We start from the raw sequence: 19,449 nt of genomic DNA, 5'->3' as shown, positions 1-19,449 counted from the left end.
ATAAAGATACTATATAATGGGGATATAAATATGATGCAGATATAAATGTTGAATACTTTGATTGGAGTGTAATGGTCCTGAAATCTTAGAAATCAACTGAAAAGCACCCGGCTATTAGAAATGAATTACATAAGTTTTGCCCTGGTACTAGAAATGTTGAAAACTAGGGATAAGCCAAAGATCTGAATCCTTTGTGTCAGGTTTTAGTAATTCTTTGTAAAGAGCATTGGAGCTAATATTCACCGAATCTACTGACTACTGAAAGTACATTTGTAGGATATTTCTTTGCAGTTGAGAGTCTCGAAGTGGATTCTTCTCTGCAGTTCCCCACAAGATGAGCTCTTATCTCCGCACAACACATTGAACAGCAGATGAAATATCAAATCAGCTGCCATAAATGTGAAATGTAGATATGCTGCTGGCAGTTGTACTAACGGTTCATTCACAGAATCCTGACTAAGCAAAGCCCAGAATAGCCAGCAAAAAAAAAAACTTGACATGTCAAGGCCACTCTCAAAATATGCATCAAAAATTTGAGGCGGCATGCTCACTTTCAAGTCTATTTCCTTGCAGGCGTTTTAAAAACCAGGGCCTTGCACCTTTAACCTTTCCCGTATTAAATTGAAAGTACTTTTTGTACTTTTGCAACTCCTAAAAGAGAAATTATCAAATGTTTCTGTTGTATATTTCCTGACCTAATGAGCAGTTCCTTCCTTTTGGACAACTTCCTGTCTTCTTTCTTCTGCTGCTCCCTAAGTTTTTTGTATTTCCAAAATATAACACATTCCTCTGTGAACTGTCTCTCTTTGCGTGGGGCTATGAGGTAAGTGGAGCACTTTAGCATGGTGAGCTGTTAACTGGAGCATCACCCGAGGACTGAGACTGTCCTGCCAAGAATGAGGTGTGTTCTATCTGTGCAAATCTGCTTCACTGTAGTAGATGATGTCACTTAGCAGATTTAAAAAAAAATAGTCTCCTGAAAAGATTTGCTGAAACTCTATAGGTGCATACTCCTCCAATTGATGACTCATGTCAGTAAAATGGAAATGACATTGGTGCTGAAGCCCAGAATAAATCTTTAGTTTCTTGTTTTTTTTTTACATTCTCAGATAAACGTAGTCGTCACCTGGGTGCTGATGGTGTCTACCTGGACGATATCACTGAGATGAATCCTGAAATTGCAGCTCTTTATTTTCCAAAATGGTAACCATGAAGCTGTAGATTTTCTTTTGAAGCTTGGTCAATGGCTTAATGTCAACTAGAAAGTACCTGACATATTAAAAGTCCTGTAATTATTTCTTCTGCAGTGAAAATGGCACAGCTAGCAGAAGTTGGTGTGAAAATGAAGCACATTCAGAAAATCAGTCACCACAGACTGTAGGCAGCTCTGGAATGGACAGTGGAATTGACAGCTTCTATGATACTATTGGTGACCTGCCAGCCATTGCCATTTCACTCTGTGGTGGGCTTAATGACTACAAAGAAATAACGAAAGGTAAAGATTCCATGAGAAAGAAACCTGTACTTTGTCACAAAAGTCGTAACAAAGCCAGAGCCAAACTATTTAATCCATATCTTGTACGTATGCCACAACAACCAATGTATTCATCTAATTGCCATATCACTTGTGACTTAATTTTACAATTACTATTTGGTTAAATGTGTTAGTGGATGGATGTCCATGAATCCATGGTTGTGATGTGGTTGTGCCTTGGACACCAGCATTTAAGGCATCTAAGGCACACCATTTACCATTAATTTGCTTCACATCTAATAAATGAGAACGCCAAGTACAATCGGGCATTTTTTCTTGTTTAGTTTGGATACATTGCATTGACTTAATTCATAGTAAACAGGCCAAAGGCTATATCAATTCTCCTCAGTCGGAGGAAATTGGACAATCGCACGAGATGTGTGGAAGAGATCCCCATCAAAAGTAGTTAATGCTACGTAAATGTTAACTTTAAGAAAGAGCTAGAGGAATATCCAGTAAAAAGCATGATTAAGGCATGCTTAGACATTAATGATATACTGTGGGTCCTATGCATCTGGGGCTACTGAAACGTCTGTGGAGTGCATCTGTTTAAATTTGAAGAGCATAGATTGTACCATTAGATTATTAGATTGACGATTTCAGTAATTGCTTTAGGAGGGCAGGAAGAAATTTCTCAGATTTATCTTGTGGTTTCAGCTGTCATTATTCACCTCCCTCAAAAAATTAAATCAACTTGAATTTGTGAAGTTCTTTGGAAGAAACAGTAAGATTTAGCAAAATGCATTCAGATCAGAACCACACGTGCTGTAAAATATGGATTCTTTTAGTCTTCATTTAGACTCCCATCTGCTGGTACGAGTATATGATAGCCTTAAGTTGTCAAAATGCACAATGCAATTTTCAAAACTCTACAGAGTTCGGCTCATGTGATGAGGAACAAGTGTGACAAGCCAAATATTATTCCCTTGTTCAATGGGGAGAATGAGGTTTACCCTCTTAATGGGGAGAAAACAATATACCATTTTAGTGAGTTTGAGCTCAACCCTGGTCCTGATGGGTTCAAATCCACAATAGCAAGCTGAGCAAAATTCAGAGCTAACTGTTATGAAATTACAAAGATGATCTGCTAGGAGAAGCCAGGGAGACGGCGGCTGTGGAAATGAAAGCAGCACCCAGATTCAATAGGGGATTATTTTTGTTGATCACAACATGGGTGTGTTGTGAGCTTCCTGCTTCATCAAACTAAGGTAACCAATGATTTGACTATGCTGAAACCTACACTGAGTATATTTTTTTTTAAAAAAAGGAAAAATGCTGCAGTTCATAGATGGAAAATTCCACAAATGTGTCGTTGAAAAAGAATGAAAATAAATTATGGTAGAATAAATTTATTTTGAGCCTTTCATTGACAATTTTCATATCCAAATAGATAATAGCTCCCTTACACTGTTATTTGGCAACTTTTCTACTATCTTATAAACCTGGTCTCTATTTTAACTGTCAAAATACGGCAGGAGTACAGAGTGGGGTGTCTTGGAGATCGCTTTTGGAACCACTGCTGTTCTCGATTTATATCAGTGAGTCCATGCAAATTTGAAGATTATGCCAAACTAGGAAAAGCAATGGTTTTTGAGAAGATGACACGGATTACTAAATAATAATGTGTACGTGGGCAGAGCATGAGATGAAAATTGACTGTGAACAGATATGAAGTACTGGGTTTAGGAACGATGGCATCACATGTAATCCACAAAGGATATTGAAAGAGCTAAGGGTGAAACTGAATGAAACCTGGGAATCTTAGACATGCCACATATCAAATCTACTAATGAATACCAAGTGGCAATTAATAAAGTCAGGAAAATATATAACTGAAACAGTAGAGTACAATTTGGAGCAAGTCCTCTTCGGCCTGTAGAGTAGTTTGGCCGATCACACCCTGGTTACTTATCCATTTGTGGTTGCCAAAATGCAAGGGAGCAATCCAAGCATTGGAGGAAGAGCTGAGAAGAACCCTTGGGTTAATCCCTGGTGTTAGAGGTGAGAGCTCTGAGGAAAGATTGGCGAATATTAGGTTTTTTGTCCTGAAAAGAGGCATCTGAAAGCTGGTCTTTGAGATTTGCATGTTTGTAAATCATACAGTTAAAGTAAATTTGAAAATTACTGTACATATGCAAATAGGGCAAGGGAAAATGGATTGAAACTAGTTAGATATCAATTTAGGGCGTATATCAGGAAGTTCTTTCCAACAGCTAAGGGAGCTATTACCTATTTGGATATGAAAATTGTCAATGAAAGGCTCAAGATAAATTTATTCTACCATAATTGTGGACACTTGGGAGAATTTTCTCCCCGTCGTGCGGGCTGGGTGGGAGCGGACGGGCGTGCTTAGCCGATTGCCGCCCCCTGATCGGCTGCGCGCCGCAATTTTACGTGGGTGGGCTAATTAATGCCCGCCCAGCGTGACGCGCACCCGGAAGCGCTCAGCACTTCCGTGCAGGCGGGGGGAGGAGGCGGCAGAGTCGGGGCCTGCGCTCTTTCATGCAAGCGTGCCGAAATCTCCAAGGCACGGAACTGCCCCGGAGATTAATTTCATTATGAAAAATGGTGGTGGGGGGGGAAGATTTTTAAAAATTACTCCGACATGTCCCCTCATGTGACAGTGTGACAGTGTCAAGTGAGCTAGGACATGTTTATGTATTTCAATAAAAAAGTTGTATTTAATTTATAAAGCCTTCATGAAACCTCACCCTGCCCACGCGCGAGGTTTCATGAGAAATAGCCGCCCGGGCTCATCGCCTGCCCGCCAACCTTAAGGTTGAATGGGCAGCCCAGACAATCAGCTCAATTAGTTGATGAATGGCCTTTTAATAGGCCTTTGACAGTTTGGGCGCGCAGCCGACTCCGGTGTGCGCCTACCACACTGAAGATCGGAATGACGTGCGGTGATGTCGGGACGCATGACCGACGTCACCGAGCGTCATTTTGCGCGTCGGCCCGCCCCCGCACGCTGACCAGAAGATTCGGGCCTTGGAATAGTTTCCCAGATGGAGCTGTCGAGGCAAAACCTTGGAATTGTTTTTAGAAACAATAGAAGGTTACACTGGGGGAAACTTGTGGTCTTCCTGGATAGATGGACGAATATGGGCCGAATAGTCTTCATATTTTAATTATTTTGATGTCTTGTCTCTATTCTTGCAGAACAATTTGTGCAACATTCTGTCACGTATCAACAGTTTGCAGAGAATCCAGGGATCATTGATGACCCCAATCTGGTTGTGAAGATTGGAAGCAAGTAAGTACAATGGAATGGACGGACAGAGAAACCAAGTGGCAAATTTGTACCAAATAATTGCTCAGAATATATGATAGTTTGAAGTTTTTTATGGTTGATTAGAAACAGAGTTTTATGTTTCATATTTGCGTGGACCCTATACTATGCCAGCATCTTAAATGCTTTGCAAGAGATTCAAGGGGAACACAAAAAAAATTTAAAAAGAAGAATCAATTGATTTATATTTGTCATATATTTTTGCCCAATAAGTAGCACTTTTGCAGCAAGTGTGTGTTTTTAACTATATTTTCAGAACTCTGACCTAACTCCCTTCCTTTTGGCTTATGTGTTAAAGTGCATAGTTTCTCTGATCATCTTTCATCTGCTGTGCCTTGTGCTGCTTCATGATAAAACTCCAATTGCACTGCAGTTCATTTAGTTTACATTTTAATTTTATTAAAGCATAGTGCAGAAACTTGATTCTGTTATATATCCTGCAAAGTAATTCTTACTGATTTGCTGGTGCTAAGTGTTAATAGTATGTTAATTGCATTATTAAGGTTAAGGATATACAGATGGAGGGTAAATTCTTTTGAGTTATCAACAGTCACAGATTGCAACTCTTTCGAGTACAATCACAGTTCTTGGTTTTTCCGGGAGTGGGACATGAACCCACAACCCTCTGATTCAAGTACTTTGAGCACATATAATGAGAAACTTTATCAAATGAGCATAGAGATACTTTTGGGACACTGGATGTTGGTAGGGAGGACGTTAGCATCTGTAATTTTAAATAAATCTAGTATTAATTTAAATACTAGAATCTGGTTTCCTACTTTACCATTTGGATGTTAGAAGTTTAACACTAGACAGGCTCATTAATTGACTTTATAGAACTGGCCATGTCACTGCATCTTTGATTCCATCATGTGCCTTCCGTCATGTGCCTTCATGGTTAACTATAAGACATAGCAACAACTTGCATTTATGTAGCACCTGTAATGCAGTAAGACATCCCACATGTTTCAAATTGAATGCAAGTATATTGAAGATTGATCAACCTGCTGGGATTCTATACTTTACATGATAATACAATTTTCATCTGTTGACAAAACCTAGGTACTATAACTGGTCAACAGCTGCTCCTATGCTTCTAGCAGTGCAGACATTCCAGAAACCATTGCCAAAGGTGAGTTAATATTTAAATGGCAAATGACTTGGCAAAGGGACCAGGATTGTCTACTAAGTAGGGGGTTTAAAATTAATAATCATTTGATTATAACATGCTGTGCTGCTATAGTGCAATGTGTTGCATGCTAACTTCATAGCATAGGAATTATTCTGAGTTGTTATTGTACAAACCTTAGCATGTTTAAACTGAATTGCCCAAAAGCACATTACTAGTTTGTAGAAAAAACACCCTTGCTCTGTAACTGACTGGTAGGAAGCAAGCCGAATGTTTCGGACATCCCGTTCTATGAAATGCAGTTTCCATAGCTCTGCCAAGTTTTCATGAAATTCAAGTTGTAGTGATTGGCTATCCAGTGATTTAACCCATCCCCTGGTTTTCAGGAGGCAGGGGGGCTGAAAATGTGCAGGTAGATCTGGAATAAGTGTTGCCAACCCCAAACACTGCTAGACCTTCCAGGGTTGAATGAAAATTCCCTAAGCTGCATCCCTATGGTAGAGACTTGTGCCACTACAGAAGGGTAGAAGAGGAAATTGGAGGAAGCAATGTGGATCAGCTTCCTATCACTGCCAGCTCAGGAGGTGATTGGTTGAGCTCTCACTTTAAGATTTAGCAAAATCCTGGGGGTTGGTCAAGCCCCAATTTTGGGGTTGGACCCTTGGGTGAGCCCCAATTCTGCTGGTCAGGAGTCCAGTATGCTCCTTTCATTTGATGTGCCAGGCCAAGACTGAAACAACACCCAGACAACAAGCCCTCTCCCCTGACTGTGTCTCCTTTAAGCATGTTTGGGGTGGAGGTTATCCCTCAAACAAGGCCCTCTGTAAAACTGGCAGAAAAAACAGGGAATCTGGCATAAACTGGAATCCAATGTCTGTGTCCCAGCCTAATCTCTGGGACCACCTAAATTTAGGACAAAGTTTCCTACCGCTTGTACTAGTGGTTTAGACATGTATACATTTATTTTAAGTGAGTTTGATGTATGTCAATTTTGTGCTAATACAGGTGATAGCCAAACTTGCTTGCTTTTCCTTTTGGACCCTTTTACCAGCATCCAAAACTCTCACTTTTTTTTTAACCAGTATTATGAATTCTTAAGCAACAAGTGTTTCCATTTTATCCTTTTGAGAATATCGACTGTAGCATCTGGATTTCCTACAATATTAATCCAATAGCTTTAGTGAATGAAGTCCCATGATTATTGCTCACTGCTATCAATTGTTTTTTTTGTTTTTATACAGTGGATTCCTATATGCAAAGATCTGATTTGACTGCTTAACCCCAAATCATATAGGACCCTTGCCATGTCAACCATCGGAGCTAACATCTATACATTAGCCTGCCAGTACTAAATTTAAACTCGGTGAAAAAAACAAAACATGATAAGTGTTCTCCTGGTCAAATAGTGGCAGTTCTTTCCAATAATACTATGGACATTAGAATTTGACATCAACGTTTTTTAGACTCTCACCTCTGATGTGAATTCTAGCTGTGCAAATGACCAGCAAGGAGAGAATCTTGGCATGTGGCACCACTTGTGCATTTGTGCTCTGCTGCAGGCACAAGGCTACATTGTTAGTTTGTTTTTGTACATGACTTTTGGGTCCCCAACAATTTTTAAATATTAATAATGGAGTAGAGCGAAGCTGTATGTTCTAAGAAAACATTGTAAGTATGTTATAAAAACAGCAGCAGTGGAGAGATGACGAACAGAATTAATGTTTCGGGCTGTTAGTAATATTATTAATATTGAAGAGCTGTAACCTGCAAGGCTATGGACTAGGTGCTGGAAGATGGGAATAGAATGGGCGGCTTTTTTCCCCCTCTTTTTGGCTGGTGCCGACATGATGGGCTGAATGGCCTCTTTCTGTGCCGTAACTTTTCTATGGTTCTTGATGACATTGCATCAGAACTAGAAATATCATGCTATGCAGTCCCCCACCTCTTCTTCAGCCCTTGTGGTAGCTGCTTAATATCAGTGCTGGTGAAGTGGAGCAAAGCTGCCAGCTTGCCACGGGTTCTAGTGTTCTTAACTGGTGCACACCCATGTGCTGTTACCACACTGGACTTCAAGTGGGGAAAATATAGACCAACCTGTCAACCTGTTGCATCAGCCTATGCACACAATAAATATGTGCTTGAGTTATACTAGCTTATTTGCATAACCATCAAAAGAAAAACCATGGAGCCCTAATGGCATGGGAGCTGGTCTTGAGGAGAACATAAATTCCCATAGAAAATATTACCTTGCGTGAGACAATATTAAAGCTTTAATGTTCTATCATTTAGGAGCTTTAGGTAGAGTTGAATATTTTAAATTTGTTTTATATGTATACATTAAAATTTCTCTGTCTGATTAGACTTGTCAAATTCTATTTCTCAAGTCTGAAATATAAACACCTGGGTTTATGTATTTCTAAACTAATCTTTTCTCTTTCCCTCATTATTTTTCTTTGGTGATAATTTTGAATTTGTTTTAAAAACCATTCAAGTACTCATGCCTCAGTTACCTCCATTCGCTATTCAACATTGCAGCATTTTGGTTTGCGAAGATTAGTTTTGAGCCCAAAGTATGTTTTTTATTCTTGCTTCTTTCACTTGGAGAACAGCATTTTGTTGTTTTTGTGTAACGTTTAGGTTCAGTTTTTTTTTTATTCCATTAGTTACTTTTGTACATTTATAACAGGTAACCGTGGAAAACCTAATTAAGGAAAAGATGCCTCAGAAAGGTGGCAGATGGTGGTTTTCATGGCGCGGAAGGAGCAACAAAGTGAAAGTGGTACGTTTCCCAGTGCTACCCCTAAATCTTAATCTGTCACATAATAGCCTCCTCGGAATGTCGAGTCATGCTATGTAAACAGGGTACAATTTCACTGTAATATGCTATGGAATTAAACTTGAAATCACCCCAGTCCATTTGCAATGTATATTGATTCAGATGAAGTATTCTAAGAAGGGAATTCATCTTGTAGTTAGCTGAGGTTGAGCCAGTTTTAACTATGAAATTCTTCCCACATTGCGGTCTTGTGACATACTCCTGCCTCCTATTATTAGTTATCCACCTCCCTTGACCCTTTGTCTCCTGATCAGTTTCTGAATCCCCGTCCTTCCTGATTTATATCTGAATCCTCCTTGTCTGAGGTATGTGGAAATTTCCATCCCAGCCATTCATGCTATTCGTATTTAAACATTGTTATTCCTTCTAAGCTTTCTGGCAGCAGAGAATGACCTGAAGGAGGAGGCGTTCGTGGCAGGGAACAATAGGGACATGAGGAATATCAGTGGGTGTGAAGTAAGACTATTATAAGTAATAAGAGGAGGAGAGGTCTGAGGCAGAAGTATATGGAAGGAATACAAATAGTCATTTCGTAGTACAGAACTCGAGTATTACTGAAAAGAAACATGTCGAAGCTTTTCGTCTTGCACTCATCAGGACACACTCTCAAGAATACCAATATAAGGGGAAAACACTGATTTATACTGCAGGTGAGGAGGGTGCTGATTGGTTGGCAAGTGGACTCTGGCAGAGGTGTTGCCATGGAGAATGCACCAGTGATAATGACTGACAGTTAACTGCCAAGCATTGTTTGAAATTTAAACCAGGCAGCTTGGCCCTGATTGGCCAAGGCATTTCCCTGTGGAATGAGCCAGCGAATGGCTGTCACCTATTTTGTTTAGCTGAAATGGTGTGCACATTGTGTGCACGTGTTCTTACAGTCTGCAAAGCTTTGACATGTCCCTCTTTTCAGCAATATATGGAAGGAATAATCTGAGGCATGGATGTTTGGGGTGTTCAGTTTTGAAGCTGCATTTTCCACAGATAAGGTAAGTAGTTACTGTGGGGCAGCATTGAAACTTAAAGATGTATTGTCATCACCTTGCATTTTAGAATTTCCTTTGACCCTGGCAGCGGACCAGGGCATGGTGGTGGAATGGATGTTGGTGATCTCTGTTCCTGAATATTCAGGCTCAGAGTAGGGTTAGCAATAGAGGCGTCAGGGCAAGGGAATTCTAGCAATGGCATTTCCTTTCCCTTGGCCTCACCTTCTCCAATATCAGGGTCCATGTTTAATCATGCAGAAGTTCTGTGCACCAGAGCCACATGTGCAGCTCAGCAGATTCTCAGCACAGACCCAGTATTCGTGGTTCCCACCAGAATTCCTGACTCCTCTGCCCAACTTGTGCTGCTTGACAACAGTTGGGGGATGCTGAGCATTGTTAGCCTCATTTGACTTCATAATGATCAGTGGAATTCAAGGCTGAAAGGTCTGGACCAATTATATTTGCGTAAATTATTAGAGTAAAAATAACATTAAGTACAGACTCTTCTTCACATTTTCCGAAGCTATGTGAAACTATGATGATAAGATGGGATCTTACTGTGCTATTATTATGCTTTTGGACACATGCTCCTACATAGTGCTACTGCAGGGGCTGCTGCATGGCTGGTGGAAGGCTGCTGATGTTCAATGGGGAAGACTGCAGATGGTCTTGAATGACAAACTCTAGCAGCTCTGGACCTAGAGAGCCCAGCTTTAGACTGTCCCACCTCGGTCTGTACTGCCGGGCAATATCAAGGGAATGGGTGAAGGGATAGACTTGGCAACAGGAATGCTGTCATCCTGAGATACAACAGCAGTTTTGTGTTCCATGGAACCACCCCCCCGTTCCCCTAGAGTAATGCCTCAGCAATTCTGCTGATCTATTGGAGAACAGGTCACACTGCTGTGATGCCCTGGCAGCCTCTTTGAAGACTGGCATCCACAGCCATGGTGACAACAGTCTGAGCTTCCATTGCATCAGTTAGGCCATTGATGGAAGCTGCTTGTGTTGCAAAGGGAGCTGTGACATCAGTCATCAGCCACATGTCATTACTTTGGGTTCCATGTGTGCTGATGGAGGTGACCACCCACTCCACGTTGGAAAGAATGGGCTCCAAGCTCTGCTCAAAGCCCGACACCAAGTTGACGTTCCTTGACGTTGTGTGCAGATTTTCAAATGGAGAAAGTATTTAGTTGTGTACACCCATCAGCCACCTTCTGTAATAAAAAAAACAGAAGGAAATGCTGGAAATAGGTCAGGTAGCATCTGTGGAGAGAGAAACAAAGTTGACATTTCAGGTCGGTGACCCTTCATCAGAACAGCCGCCTTTGGTAGTTGGCCTAACAAAGTCCTCATCTGACTTCTCAGCACAAGAACTAATATGTGACTTCTCCTCCTGGCGAGTTGTCATGTGCACTCTCTTTCTCCCCCCACTCTGGCTCCAGTGCAATTGTGTCTGATGTTTCACCGCATATAGGACTCGCCTCTATCCTAGGAGGAGGATTAGGTGTACAGATACCCTCATCGTTGATTTCCCTGCAATTGCCATAACCTCAGTGATAACCCCTAGAGAGGCCACCATGGGAAGGGGTAAAACACGCAGGCTGCTTCTCCCTCAGTTCTTTCTTGCTGCTTCCGGCTATTCACCACCTGAGTGGGAAGTGTGCCAGTGAGAGCCCTGCAATATATTTAGGTCATATGGCTGTTATGGAGGAATAGCTGCCAGTTTGTGTGAGCTGAGCATTGTGGGATGCGAGGTTTACAGCAGGTCTGTGTGTGTTAAAGGATGAGGTGGCGCATGTGAAAGTAATTGCTGGGGAGTGGCTGGTGGGACTATAATGAATTGAGCATTGGATGAGGCTACTCGAACAGCTGGTAGGATATACCATTTGAAGATTGAACTCGCTCACATTGACCACTTGTGTCAGGTCACCTACCCGTGCTCTTGAAACTATACTCCTGACGTTGCCACTATTGCATCCAACTAGCTCCTAAGCATATATCTGGAGAATCTCCTCCTCCTCTCCCCTTCCCAACACTAGGTACAGGGCCTATTTACTTTTGCCTACATTTTGCACCAAGACTTGCAATGTCTGAAAACCTTGGTGCCCATTCTCTCACATGTTCAGCCATTGTTCAAATATATATTGCAATAGTCAAAGGACTTTCACTTCTTGCAGTCACAATGCACTTTAATACGTACAGGCTGCCCATTTTAAGTACTGGTAGCTACTCGCAATATTGGGCTGCCTACTGATGTATGCAGCCAATGAACAGCGCAGAGAGCACTGGCTGTGCACCATTTAAAACAGCACTGGTTCACCATACTGCCTGCAATCCAGTGAACTGCCATGTATTCAGTTTAACCTTGGTATAGTATAAAGTTCTGTGGCATTAAATAGAACAGAATTTGGGTTTTCTGTTTGGGGCCAGCAGTGCGGAGTTCAAAATCCAAACAAACTTTCCTGACTACGTTATCCAGACATCTTAACATTTAAGATTTAGGTTGTGTTCTAGCCCAGTCTTTTCTTCAATGAAAATGTATTCAGTGTCAGTTAATGGACTTGCAACATTTCCACCCGGGTGAAGCCTAAATCAAAACAAATTAAAGTGGTCATTTTTCCTGTTGAATTCACTTCTGATCAATACTGACACAAGTCCAATTTCTGCAAATAGACTGTTTGGATCAATATGCTTGGAAAATAAGCTGCAATGCATAAACTGGGGATTGAACAGTTCTTTAATATCACAAAAAAACTTGATGATGTTCAATGCAAATCAATGCTAGACATTAGTTCAGCATGGAAATGACTTTATGCCTCTCAAGATGGATTTGACTACAGCACTAATTAACATGCTCATTGAAAGAACAAAGACCTAATGTACAGAAGGAGGCAGCTAGTCGACAATCTTAATAAAGGTGACACAGTAAATTGACACAAATAGCCTATAAAATAAATTATTTTTCAATTTCTTATTTGTTCAGTACTTACTCATATTAGCCTCTAAATGAAGGTCTCCACTAATTTGATTTGATTGGGATTGACTCTTTGGGGCATTTTATTCAACTTGTGACCTGAGTGTACGACTAGTGTTAGACCTACACCCGAGGTAGGGTAAACTGTAGATTTATCACCTATGGCGCAGCCTTTGATTGAGAGCTGCTAGTCAGTATAAGACAAAGTTGGAAAGGGGAAAATGATTAGAAGAAGTGTTTAGCTCGTAAAGGAGGAAATCTACGGTAACCCCCTCAGTGAAAACCGGTCAACCTTGTTGGAGTTCTGGAAATAATCAGCTTGGCTGCAGTTTGAAACCAGAGCAATGAGCTATTGGAAACCAAAGGTGTATTCTGATGTTTTAAGCCACTGCACAGGAGTTGCAGGGAGGATCAGGCTGGAGCTGCTGAATTCGGAGTCGTGAGGTCAGTAAAGGAATTGGCGAATAGCAGGAACACTGAAAAGAAATCAGAGTGATTTCCAGAGAGCTGTGATATATCTTTTGAGTTGGTCCCAGGAAAAGTGAATGAGCCTTAAAAGATTTCATAAGATAAGGGAACTCTTGAGGGGGAAATAGAAATTAGAGCTCAGCTTATAGCATAAGTCTTCATAAACCTCAGTGTTAAGTTAATAGTGCTTGCTTTATTGTATATCAAAAAGAACTTGGTTTGTTTTTGTTTAAAACATGAAATCTTGTAATGTAGTTCTGTCGGCTAACTGTCGGTTGTTCAGATTTCTTCTTTAAATGTTAACGGCCCCTAACAGAATCATAACACTAGCATTGAAGCTTAGTACCCTTTCTAAAAACCAACCAATTTTTATTTCCATGAAAGTCGAGATCTGGACTTACTGGTATTTTGTTTACTCTAAGTTTCTGTTTAAATGTTTGGCCTGATGAAATGGTGCTTTGATGTTTATTCTGTAACTTTCACTTCTTAACCGTGATAATAAATAACATTGCAGTGACTCCAGATCAAGGAATGTATATGCCAAGATTGGATTTTATAGATGCCAAAGAGAAAAAGCTCAAAGCCTCAAAGAGGGAGAGCTATCTCTGAGCCTGGAATTTTCAGCTTAGTTTAGCAATCATTCTTACTCGACACATGGGAGATCATAGAATTGGAAATACTTTGTTTTAAGCTTTTTTTTTTAACTGAGGAATTTCTTTTTAAGGTGCTGAACGTTTCTTTAAGATTTTGACAAAGTGAACACAATTAATTAAAACATATATAGAATCATTAAAACTATATGTAGGATTCTCAATTTATTTTTGGCGTGTTTCTGGAGGGAGACAATCTGTTGGATTCCTCTGCACTGTATCTTTACTTTATTAGAAGGTAACTAAGACCAGTAACTACTAACCTACTCTTATAGCCAGCCAACTCCAGCGATGCACCCTAGAAAAGTGTCGTTCATGCGATAAATCTTCATCTTTAGAAAAAATACTGGGGTTTGGGTTGACATTCATCATATGAATTGCACGTCACTTTAAAATTAAAATGAACTCTATTTAAAATTTGAGATGTCACAATTAAACGTCACGAGTAAAAGGAGATTGAGCTGCTTTGTAAGCCATGAACACCAGGTGGTGCAGGCGAGTTACATTTTGAGCAACAGTTTGAAAGGTTTTCTTCCTCTTTTAATGGTGAATATTCTATATCTAAATTTTATACCTTTTTGATATGTTGAGATTAGAGAAAAACGGCAAGATGGTGGTGGGAAATGCGCCATAAATGTTTTTCACTTACTGTTTCAGTTATAAGTTAGGACCCCTTAATTAGGTCTAATTTCACTTGATTAATTTTCTGTACACAGTTGTGGAAATTAAAGAATACCATATTTTGATTTCCGCTATTTAAAAGAAGCTCATTTGATGTGTTCTACTGTTTTAGAAAAAGGGGGATGCACCACACATTTCTTTCTTGAAATTCTCTCCCAAATCATTGGATAGGATTGGGATGTGGTATTAAGTGAGCAGTTGATAGACATTGGAGGCAAACTTCAGCTGGTTATTTGCTAGCAAAATGATCAGTGTAGAGTGTGCACAAGCAAAAGCACTGATTAGAATCTGCATTGGTTTCCACCCTTTGCAGTCTTAAACACACAGCTGCATATTATTGCAATAAACATCTGTTGCAAGCTCCTATGAGATTAAGTATCAGCTCTAAAACTAGCCAACAGGAACCTCCTTCATGATCTGTATTACAACTATCTGCATAATCATTATCTTCTGACTCACAACATGGGCAATAAAAGAGAGCAATGGGAAAAGGGAGTATTGGAATATTTATTAAAATGTTGGGTATATATTTTTATTAAATGTTCGTTCAAATACTTAGTTTGAATTTCCTTCTACTTAGCAAAAACACACAAAATCTCACTGCAGCTCATGGATCTCAGATATAATCCCTGTTTTCAACTGCACTCAACTATAGCTGTGCTGGCCATGATCATTAACAATGTGAATGGAGAGCTGGTTGAAAATCTTTGCATAATCTAGTGCTATTCATGGGCATTGTTTTTATCACAAAATACTGCACTTGGCATTGACTAGGATGTACTGTCCATAATGACCCACTTTCGTAATTGCCAAAATAATGTATTCATTTTTTAAAAACCTCTTTCAATAGGGGAAACCTGAGGATCTATTCTTTTTAATCTGCTTCTTGGAAGAATGTAATACTGATGAGATAGTGATACAAAACTTTTATTTGTAATAAACTAAAGCAGGAAGTGTAGCTTTACCACTTTTTGACAGATGAAGCGTAAATCTAAATTCTGTATTGCTACATTAAAGGAACCAGAAACCGAGCAGATTCGAAGTGGCCAGGATACAAGGCAGCAATCTGCACACCCTGGAAGCAGGTAATAAGCTGTAGAAATTCTGATTTGATTCTTGCTCTTAACTACGTTCCTTTAATTTTTTTCCTTCTGTCACTGGTAGAGAACTGTCAACCATGTTTATTTTAAGGCAATATGAACAGACGTTTCAATGAATTATTGAAACCTCTGGGACGAAATGTTCTTTCCAGCTTACAAATTATCTAAATATTATTTATAATGTAATACCTTGAGGAATTTATTTTATGTAAATTACTGCTGTGAATATTTTAAAACGCGATGAAGGAAATCTATTAAACCTTCAAACACACTTATTCATCATACCCTCCGAATTATGGACAAGGTTAAATTGTTTGTTTGGAGTAAGAAATCTGCAGCTCTTGGGTACCTGGTCTGCCCAACTCTCTATTTTAGTATTGATTTCCCAATCTTTGATTCCCTACGCTATATATGAACATTGGATGAGGGGAAAATAAGACTGGGCACATAGGCCACTGCCTATCACTAATGATCACTAGGAATTGGTGTGAGAATAGTCTGGATTCACTGGTTTTTCATTCCCTTCCACCATTACCCTTTCTTTCTATGGCAGTATCTGGCCCCTGTGTTGTATGTCACCTCAATGTTGTGACTGAGCGACTGCAAGTTTAAATGTCTGTCGTACCATCCAAAAGATAGGACAGAATTTTGCCTTTGGCAGGTGGGGGCGGGCGGGGACGGTTGGGAAGCCAACCGCTGCCTGCGATTGGCACCGGGCCGCGATTTCACGCTGGCAGCCAATTAACATGCGTGTGAATGAGCGCTTCATAATCTCCCTGAGGCACAGAGATATATATATATTTTTAAAAATGAAACGTCCCCTCATAAGACTCTGTCACATGAGCAGGGACATATTATTAATGAAAAATTAAAGATTTTATTTGCTTTTGGAAACCTTATCCCACCCATGGATGAGGTTTCCAAAAATTGCAAAGGTCGCTTAGCCTTTTCACCTGCCCGCCAGTCGTCCAATTGGACGGACAGCGAAAAATTTAAGTAAATTGATTACTTAATGGCCTTAACCGGTCTTTTAATTGTCGGCGGGTGCGCTGCTGGCTCCAGTGTGTGCCCGCTGACCGAACTATCAAGCGACTTGTGTTGACGTTGGCAGGCTCTGCGGGCAGGCTCTGCCGATGTCAACACGTGTCATTTCACGCTCGAGCAGGTTGGGTGGGCGTGCGTCCGCCCGCTGAGCAAAAACTTCTGCCCATAGTGTGTACGATAAATTCCCGTTTTAAGTTACCTCGTTCAGCATCCTTCCGCTATAGCATTGTGGATATAATGGTGCAGATACGCACACTTAGCGTTGGGATTTTTGCTTTAGTGTCGTTTTGCACCAGAGCTGACATAGCCTGGCGTGACCCAGCCAGCGCCATTTTGCACAGGCCTTTCCCATTCCCCAACTCTCTCCCATGCTCCCTGAATCTCGCATGCTGCTTTCTTCACCGACCCTCCTACCCGCAGCTCCTCTCACTCCTTTGCTCACTGCCTCCCTCTCGCCACTCTTCTCCTGAGCCCTCACTCACAGTGAGGGTTTGGGAGAGGGCAGCAATGAGCAGGACAGGGTGGGAGAGGGAAGCGGTGAGTGGGAGGTAAGTAGAAAACATTGGCATATTTCTTTTGTTTTTAAATTTAATTTTAAGTTACTTAATTTTTGACTATAAGATTTTAGCAATGTACAGTATATCAACCCACAGGGGTATAATGTTTTAGGTTCTGTAGGACCTCATTAGAAAAAACAACATAACTACAGCTTTTACATTGGTTGTAATGGGAAATCTGATTCACTTGAATGTACTTTTCAGAAATGCAACTGCAACACTAAGTGTGGAATTACTGTACATTGTACCACTGAGTTGTATCCAGAATCTTTCACGTTAAAAATGACCATTTAATGATACCTATTTAATATGAAACAAAGACCATTTATACAACTTTAGGGTATGCACAGTTCTTTTGACATTATATTCTGGAATAGAATTGCGCAATGATGCATCCTTCATTGATCTAATGAGTATAATTTTAAAGCAGGGACATTTTTTGCTTTCTGATAAACACTGCCAGCCCTGTGATATCTGAAACTTGCCAGTTTAATGAAAAAGGAGCAGATTTAAAATGTGGAGCTATGATAGCTGATAGTGAAAACAAAAACAAAAATACCTGGAAAAACTCAGCAGGTCTGGCAGCATCTGCGGAGAGGAACACAGTTAACGTTTCGAGTCCGAATGACCCTTCAACAGAGCTGATAGCGAGTTGCTTTTCATTTATTGGTGACTAAGTGGAGGTGGATAGGGGGGGCTTGCACCTTGGTTTCCTTTAATATGATAAATGTGTATATTTCAAATTGTTAGGTTAAAAGATGAATCATCGTCAAGTGATGAAGATGTTAGAATGATCACCCAAAATTGTAGCGCAGGCCAGCAAGATCACAACCTGTCAGCTTTATCGTATATTTCGTATGTGAAATCTCTTCGACTCAGCTCTGACCAACTTGTAAGTACAAAATGCTTTATTGCATGTTGTTTGGATAAAGTTTCTCGTGATCTGTATTAAAATCAGTGATATAGGCTGCTACCTGCTAATTATTGAACCAGGACTCTGCCATCATGTTATTTATTTTCAGTTATACCTTGTCAAAAAATCAGTTTCAACCGACTGCTATATGGTAAAACGACACGTGGTTATATTTAGCACCTAATTTTCATTTATCGTGCGACTTTGCTCGATTCAAACAACTCAAAAGCCTGCTTTGATCCATATGACCTGTTCCATCTTCGGTAGGTTGCTGTGGTGCTGCAGCATGATCCTGCAACAATGGGCCACAGGGAACTAAATAACTTTATTCATTGCATTACTTAGGGCATTAGAAATGTATTAACTCACCCAATGCAAGAGAGTTTAAATTATGCTGATGTGGACTGTAACTAAAATTTTATGTTTACTAGAATATAGAAATGGGGACCAACATAGACATCAATAACTGTGGGACATTCTGAGTCGTAACTATTTGAAGTTATGGCCACCATTCTGACCCTCGAGGCATCCAGCTTTCTTGCATTCTGCACTTGCCTTGCTGTTTAAAAAGCAAATTTCTTAATATTTAAAAGGACGAGGTCTAAGTACTCATCTGATACAACTGACCGGATTCGGTTGTCACCTATTAATGTGAACTGAAACTCTGAAAATTGTTCTTAACTGCACAGTTAGAGATCATTTTCAATTTCCTAAAAGGAAACTACTTCAAGCTTTGAAATGCTGTAGATAAATGAAGGTTAGAGACAAGCTAAAATAGAGGAAGTGGGGAAACAAGTCCTCTAGGTATCATTTAAAAATAAATGTAAGGATACAAGAACATGAGGAAAGACATTAAGGAAGGGATAAGAAAACCAAGGAGGGACAATGAGGAGAGAATCTCCAAATAATATTAACAAACTGTATTCTACAAATATATGGGTAAGAAGCGAATTGTTAATTTATATTAATTGAGAGAAGAGGCCATTGGGTTATTTGAGGTTAATTGGAAGGCATAAGGAAATACCAATATGATGAAAGACTTGAAAAACTGGGGCTCTAAAGGAGATTAAGGAGTGATTTAGTTGTGTTGCTTAATGTTATGATGAGACAGAGTAAACTGAAACAGATTATTCCTAGTAGTTGCGCAGTTTAGATTGAGGGAGACGGATACAAAATTAAATTTGAGGGATTTAGGACAGAAAGCAGGAGAAACATTTTTGCACAGAGGATTTTGAAGGTGTGGAATGCACTACAGGAGCGAGGGATTGAAGCAGAGATCATG

The 19,449-nt window shown here is 40.1% G+C and overlaps 1 protein-coding gene across 4 annotated transcripts in view; it reads left to right on the top strand.

The window, feature by feature from the left end:
• The window catches only part of lpin1a (lipin 1a), an 85,600-nt gene that overhangs the window by 51,380 nt on the left and 14,771 nt on the right, over positions 1-19,449 (top strand). For all 4 annotated transcript variants that reach the window (XM_078541603.1, XM_078541601.1, XM_078541604.1 and 1 more), the window contains 7 exons: positions 1,110-1,203; positions 1,308-1,495; positions 4,697-4,790; positions 5,889-5,958; positions 8,642-8,734; positions 15,571-15,638; positions 18,005-18,146. In XM_078541603.1, the coding sequence (XP_078397729.1) occupies positions 1,110-1,203; positions 1,308-1,495; positions 4,697-4,790; positions 5,889-5,958; positions 8,642-8,734; positions 15,571-15,638; positions 18,005-18,146 (749 nt within the window). The remainder of the gene's footprint in view (positions 1-1,109; positions 1,204-1,307; positions 1,496-4,696; positions 4,791-5,888; positions 5,959-8,641; positions 8,735-15,570; positions 15,639-18,004; positions 18,147-19,449) is intronic.

Source organism: Cetorhinus maximus, chromosome 5, assembly GCF_964194155.1.
Source record: "Cetorhinus maximus chromosome 5, sCetMax3.hap1.1, whole genome shotgun sequence".
In the NCBI taxonomy this organism is placed as follows: Eukaryota; Metazoa; Chordata; class Chondrichthyes; order Lamniformes; family Cetorhinidae; genus Cetorhinus; species Cetorhinus maximus.
The sequence above is the reverse complement of the archived record's forward strand: the minus strand, read 5'-3'. Positions and strand labels throughout refer to the sequence as shown.